This window comes from Oncorhynchus gorbuscha, linkage group LG21 (genome assembly GCF_021184085.1).
Source record: "Oncorhynchus gorbuscha isolate QuinsamMale2020 ecotype Even-year linkage group LG21, OgorEven_v1.0, whole genome shotgun sequence".
Taxonomy (NCBI): Eukaryota; Metazoa; Chordata; class Actinopteri; order Salmoniformes; family Salmonidae; genus Oncorhynchus; species Oncorhynchus gorbuscha.
This window is the reverse complement of record NC_060193.1, coordinates 58,230,097-58,237,596: the sequence shown is the minus strand read 5'-3', so window position 1 is coordinate 58,237,596 and position 7,500 is coordinate 58,230,097. Positions and strand designations below refer to the sequence as shown.

At 50.9% G+C, this 7,500-nt stretch overlaps 1 protein-coding gene across 2 annotated transcripts in view; it reads right to left on the bottom strand.

Moving 5' to 3' along the window:
* LOC124007987 (histone deacetylase 4-like) overlaps window positions 1-7,500 on the bottom strand; it is a 66,317-nt gene that overhangs the window by 20,698 nt on the left and 38,119 nt on the right. For both annotated transcript variants that reach the window (XM_046318907.1, XM_046318908.1), the window contains 2 exons: window positions 4,529-4,657; window positions 4,112-4,335 (listed from right to left, as the gene is read on the bottom strand). In XM_046318907.1, the coding sequence (XP_046174863.1) occupies window positions 4,112-4,335; window positions 4,529-4,657 (353 nt within the window). The remainder of the gene's footprint in view (window positions 1-4,111; window positions 4,336-4,528; window positions 4,658-7,500) is intronic.

The following is a 7,500-nucleotide window of genomic DNA, read 5'->3' as shown; positions in this document are numbered from 1 at the left end:
TGTTGAGCCGTCCTGCTATTGTCACAGAAATGCTTTGCCATTTAGCCTGGGAGAACACCCACACACACACACACCCCCTGCCATTTAGCCCAGGAGAACACACACTACCATTTAGCCCGGGAGAACCCCCCCACCCACCATTTAGCCCAGGAGAACACACACACACCACGCCATTTAGCCCGGGAGAACACACACCCACTGCCATTTAGCCCGGGAGAACACACGCACACACCCCGCCATCTAGCCCGGGAGAACACACACACACACACATTTAGCCCGGGAGAACACACACACACACCGCCATCTAGCCTGGGAGAAAAAACACACACCACCATTTAGCCTGGGAGAACACACGCACACACCCCACCATCTAGCCCGGGAGAACACACACACACACACACACACATTTAGCCCGGGAGAACACACGCACACACCCCACCATCTAGCCCGGGAGAACACACACACACATTTAGCCCGGGAGAACACACACACACACCGCCATCTAGCCCGGGAGAAAAAACACACACCGCCATTTAGCCCGGGAGAACACACACACACACACCCGCCATTTAGCCTGGGAGAAAACACACACCACCATTTTGCCCGGGAGAAAACACACACACCACCATTTAGTCCGGGAGAACACGCGCACACACACTGCCATTTAGCCCGGAAGAACACGCGCACACACCGCCATTTAGCCCGGGAGAAAACACACACACACACCGCCATTTAGCCCGGGAGAACACACACACACACCGCCATTTAGCCCGGGAGAACACACACACACACACCGCCATTTAGTCCGGGAGAACACGCGCACACACACTGCCATTTAGCCCGGAAGAACACGCGCACACACCGCCATTTAGCCCGGGAGAAAACACACACACCGCCATTTAGCCCGGGAGAACACACACACACACTGCCATTTAGCCTGGGAGAACACACACACACACACCGCCATTTAGCCCGGGAGAAAACACACACACCACCATTTAGCCCGGGAGAACACACACCGCCATTTAACCGCCATTTAACCCGGGAGAAAAGGCCCTGTTTAATAATAAAATATGGGTTAACATGCATTTTTAACTTGTAGGCCATCGGTCTTCAGACAAAATAACTGATGGGCAGTTTGAAAGGAGAGAAAGCAGGCGATGATATGGTCCTTCTGTAGCTCAGTTGGTAGAGCATGGCGCTTGTAACGCCAGGGTAGTGGGTTCGATTCCCGGGACCACCCATACGTAGAATGTATGCACACATGACTGTAAGTCGCTTTGTATAAAAGCGTCTGCTAAATGGCATATATGATCACATTGGCTGGTGATGCAGAAATGACAGCAGTATTAGGCTTAATTTTTAGCCAACGACTGAATATGAATGAGCTTGTTCAGCTTCTCAGCCTCTCTTTTCCAGATGAGCCAATACGCAACTCTGTCATCCTCTTCTCCTGGAGGGGCAAGCCGCTCCGCTCATCCTCTTCTCCCGGAGGGGCAAGCCGCTCCGCTCATCCTCTTCTCCCGGAGGGGCAAGCCGCTCCGCTCATCCTCTTCTCCCGGAGGGGAAAGACGCTCCGCTCATCCTCTTCTCCCGGAGGGGAAAGACGCTCCGCTCATCCTCTTCTCCCGGAGGGGAAAGACGCTCCGCTCATCCTCTTCTCCCGGAGGGGCAAGCCGCTCCGCTCATCCTCTTCTCCCGGAGGGGCAAGCCGCTCCGCTCATCCTCTTCTCCTATTGGGGCAAGACGCTCCGCTCATCCTCTTCTCCCGGAGGGGCAAGCCGCTCCGCTCATCCTCTTCTCCTATTGGGGCAAGACGCTCCGCTCATCCTCTTCTCCCGGAGGGGCAAGACGCTCCGCTCATCCTCTTCTCCTATTGGGGCAAGACGCTCCGCTCATCCTCTTCTCCCGGAGGGGCAAGACGCTCCGCTCATCCTCTTCTCCTATTGGGGCAAGACGCTCCGCTCATCCTCTTCTCCCGGAGGGGCAAGACGCTCCGCTAATCCTCTTCTCCTATTGGGGCAAGACGCTCCGCTCATCCTCTTCTCCCGGAGGGGCAAGCCGCTCCGCTCATCCTCTTCTCCTATTGGGGCAAGACGCTCCGCTCATCCTCTTCTCCTATTGGGGCAAGACGCTCCGCTCATCCTCTTCTCCCGGAGGGGGCAAGACGCTCCGCTCATCCTCTTCTCCTATTGGGGCAAGACGCTCCGCTCATCCTCTTCTCCTATTGGGGCAAGACGCTCCGCTCATCCTCTTCTCCTATTGGGGCAAGACGCTCCGCTCATCCTCCTCTCCCGGAGGGGCAAGACGCTCCGCTCATCCTCTTCTCCTATTGGGGCAAGACGCTCCGCTCATCCTCTTCTCCTATTGGGGCAAGACGCTCCGCTCATCCTCTTCTCCCGGAGGGGGCAAGCCGCTCCGCTCATCCTCTTCTCCTATTGGGGCATGGTCTCTTTTCAAATATTACTTTCCCGTGACACTGAAGTAGTGTGTGAAAAATATTATTGATATTTTATTTGGTTATATTGCATTATGTTCTTACTATAAAATACATGCATGTTTTCTGTGATCAGTGCAGGGGAATGTAAGTGTGTGGTCTGCTTAATGAACAAAATAAACTATTGATTTCATTTGCATTGCACAACCATGTTGCCTACAGGTTGTCCATACCAGTAACATAATTCAACTCAAAATAGGCTATTCTATTCTTCTGAAAATACATTTCATTAGCTGTATGTTTCTTAGGACCTGCCTAAACAAATGAATAATGGATTTCTCTGAGGTGTATATTCAATGGATTTATTCAAATACAGACCCACCCCCATCAGCACACCCCCACACCCCCTTACTCCCACTCCCACCCCACACCCCCTTACTTCTACTCCCACTCCCCCTTACTCCCACCCCACACCCCCTTACTCCCACTCCACACTCCCTACTCCCACCCCACACCCCATTACTCCCACCCCACACTCCCTACTCCCACACCCCATTACTCCCACCCCACACTCCCTTACTCCCACCCCACACTCCCTTACTCCCACCCCACACTCCCTTACTCCCACTCCCACCCCACACTCCCTACTCCCTACTCCCACCCCACACTCCCTTACTCCCACACTCCCTTACTCCCACACTCCCTTACTCCCACACTCCCTTACTCCCACACTCCCATACTCCCACACTCCCATACTCCCACACTCCCATACTCCCACACTCCCTTACTCCCACACTCCCTTACTCCCACACTCCCTTACTCCCACACTCCCTTACTCCCACACTCCCTTACTCCCACACTCCCTTACTCCCACACTCCCTTACTCCCACACTCCCTTACTCCCACCCCACACTCCCTTACTCCCACCCCACACTCCCTTACTCCCACCCCACACTCCCTTACTCCCACTCCCACCCCACACCCCCTTACCCCACCCCACACCCCTTACTCTCACCCCACACCCCCTTACTCCCACCCCACACCCCCTTACTCCCACCCCACACCCCCTTACTCCCACCCCACACCCCTTACTCCCACCCCACACCCCCTTACTCCCACTCCCACCCCACACCCCCTTACTCCCACCCCACACCTCCTTACTCCCACACCTCCTTACTCCCACCCCACACCTCCTTACTCCCACTCCCACCCCACACTGCATTCTCCCACCCCACACCCCTTACTCCCACCCCACACTCCCTTACTCCCACCCCACACCCCCTTACTCCCACCCCACACCCCCTTACTCCCACCCCACACCCCCTTACTCCCACCCCACACCCCCTTACTCCCACCCCCTTACTCCCCCCCCCCCCTTACTCCCACCCCACACCCCCTTACTCCCACCCCACCCCCTTACTCCCACCCCACACCCCCTTACAGAGACAGATATATAAATATAGATAGAGAGAGATACAGAGAGAGTGCGACAAACACACACACGGAGACAGAGAGACAGATATATATATATAGATAGAGATAGAGAGAGAGACCGACCAACACACACACGGAGACAGAGAGACAGATATATATATATAGATAGAGATACAGAGAGAGATAAAGAGAGAGATAAAGAGAGAAGAGGATAAACAATATATCAACAGAGAGTCTTACATTGGAAGCAGAGGTGGCCGTGGCGGGCAGACCTAGGGTGATGTTGGGGAGGGAGGGGGACGTGTACAGAGACAGCTGGCTGAGTTCACCACCACACAACCGCTGAGCCAGGGACACATCAATGCTGTTGGAGACAGTGACGCCGTTCTCATTGGGGATGTTGCTGATGCTGTTGTTGTTAGGAGAGCTGGGGCCGGATCCAGGAGCGCTGTTACACGCTGAATCTAGAGAATGTATTCATATCTTAGCTCCTTCATGACTGTTCCACACCAAGTCTACAGCTACAGTACAACATGAACCTAATACAAACAGTCAGTTAGTCATCTCTTCCATGTTAAATCTACTACACAGCTCTGTTGTGTGCGAGGTCTGAACCTCCTGGCCGTTCCTCTCCACAGCGTTGAGTGTGTGTCCTACCTGCCATATCCAGTGAGCGTTTCTTGGCGGTTGTGATCGGGCTGTCTTTACGCCTCAGTAGGGGGCTGCTCCGTCGCTCGCTCACCTTCTGCTTCAGACGAGAACGTAGCTTCAGGTTGGGCTCAGACGCTACAAGGCAGACACACACAGAAAGAGAGAAAGCACAGATATGACCAACACAACCCAGGCTTGTAACAGAGGCTAAGACTCAAGAGAGGCCCATGGTTCTGATACAGCTCTGTCATATCGTATCCCTGCAACTTGAACCGCAGTAAACAGAAACCACAGTTTTGTTGAGGCTAACAACAGTTCGAGGTCAAACCTGTCGATCAAACAGGGCCCATTTGATCTAACCAACGACTAAGTTACACAACCTGCTGTTCACCATCATGGAGGTGGATGAGGTACGATTCCTCCCCATTACAATGTACTGAGCGTTGGGAAAATCTGCGCCAGCCACATCAACAAGGAAATAAAGAGTTTAGAGGGAAATGAACTGATTTCTGGGAGCGACGTTGCCAATTACAGCGGGCTTTGTCAGTGTGCTTTCAAATGGAGAGAATTTAGAAAGACAAGGACGGAGAGAGGGAATGCATGACTACCATGTTCTGAAATGATGCTAATGTTCATGGCACGGACAATCAGGGCCCTCTGTGGGGACACTCGACCACCCTCTCCCTCTCTTCATTTACAACATTCCCTTCACTCAGACAACAAAACATTAGCGAAAGAAGTTCAGTTAGCGTGAGGGATGGGGGCATCTTCTTGTCGCCCCTGGTACTCCCCGTTTAGAAGGCACGTCAGCTGAATCCCTTTCAGCGCTAGAAAGCAGAGCGCTCTGATGTCATCTATAGCAGTTTACTGTACAGCTGCTGAATTCCAATTTAAGCGTTTATCAGTGACCAAATCTTCTATTTTCATACCGTATAGGGCAGGGGTATTCAACTCTTAACTTCACTAGGGTAGGGGGCAGCATTCGGAATTTTAGATGAAAAGCGTGCCCATATTAAACTGCCTGCTACTAAGGCCCAGAAGATAGGATATGCATATAATTAGTAGATTTGGATTGAAAACTGTCTAAAGTTTCCAAACTGTTAAAATAATGTCTGTGTGGCCTCCCGGGTGGCGCAGTGGTTAAGGGCGCTGTACTGCAGCACCAGCTGTGCCACCAGAGACTCTGGGTTCGCCCCAAGCTCTGTTGTAACCGGCCGCGACCGGGAGGTCTGTGGAGCGACGCACAATTGGCCTAGTGTCGTCCGGGTTAGGGAGGGTTTGGCCGGTAGGGATATACTTGTCTCATCGCGCACCAGTGACTCCTGTGGCGGGCAGGGCGCAGTGCACGCTAACCAAGGTTGCCAGGTGGACGGTGTTTCCTCCGGCACACTGGTGCGGCTGGCTTCCGGGTTGGATGCGCACTGTGTTAAGAAGCAGTGCGGCTTGGTTGGGTTGTGTATCGGAGGACGCATGACTTTCAGCCTCTCCCGAGCCCGTACGGGAATTGTAGTGATGAGAAAAGATAGTAGCTACAAAAAAAAACAATTGGATACCACAAAAATTTATAAAAAATAAAAATAAATAAATAAATAAAGTTTTTAGAATGTTTGTGAGTGTAACAGAACTGATATGGCAGGAGGGAGGAAAATCCAACCAGGAAGTACTATTATTTTGAAAGGCTGTTTTGTAGACAGACTTAGGACCCAGTTCACGAGCTCTGTGCCTTCCTCTACATGTGACCAGTCTTTAGGCATTGTTTCAGGCTTTTACTCTGAAAAATGAGGGAGCTACAGCACTTTCAATCAGTGGCCAGTGGAAATTTCCATTCATCAGCCATGCGCCCTGATCGTGAACGTGCCTTTCTTGTTTCTCCTTTTTCTCTTTTTTTCCTATTGATTTTGTCCGGTTGAAATATTATTGATTATTTATGACAAAATAACCGGAAACATCGTTTGGCATGTTTCTACTAACTTTTATTGTACTTTAAAAAAAACTTTGTCTGGACTTAGTGCACGCGCCTTAAGCATTCGGATTACTGGACAAAACGTGTGAACAAAAAGGAGGTATTTGGTCATAAAGAGGGACAAACAAAACAAACATTTATTGTTTAACATGGAGACCTGGGAGTGCCACCAGATGAAGATCATCAAAGGTAAGTGATTCATTTTAATGCTATTTCTGACTTTTGTGACACTCCTTGGCTGGAAAATGGCTGTGTGGGATTCTATGGCTAGATGCAGACCTAGCATAATCGCATGGTGTGCTTTCGCGGTAAAGCCTTTTTGAAATCGGACACTGGTTGGATTTACAAGAAGTTTATCTTTAAAATGGTGGATAATACTGGGATTTCTCTTGTTTTGAATTTGTCGTCCTGCAATTTCACTGGATGTTGTCCAGGTGAGACGCTAGCATCCCACTTGTACCAGAGAGGTTAACCTGCGAGGTCCGGAACCGGCTGGCTTTCTGTTCTACCTGATCATTTTTTAAAACACAGTGAAACAGGTGTTCGAGGTCCAGAGTTGAGTTTGAAGGGTATAGGGGCTGTGAGCTTGAAGGGTTACCTAGCTACCATACAGTGTGAAGGGTTACCTAGCTACCATGTTGGGGTCATCATGTGGGGTCCCGGCCCGCCTATCAACTAGCCTCCATATGCTTCCATGTAAAGGCTGGCCTAGATAACCGGATTAATTTACAGCCTTGCTAATTGCTAGATGGTTTTAACACCATGTTGGCTGAATGGACAAAGACAGGGGTTAATGTACTTGTTAACAGTGAGTGTCCCATTGATGAAAGTTGGAACCACATTGTGATATAAAGCCTGTCTACAAACCCCTATATATGCCAGATAGCGGGAGACTATGTGTTATTCATGTCAAAGAGGGGTGTGCGGAGATGTAGGTTCATAATCAAATCTGCAATTCACTGTTTACAGGCGTCTAAATCACACACAAAAATTGCGAAGCTAGCATGAACACTTA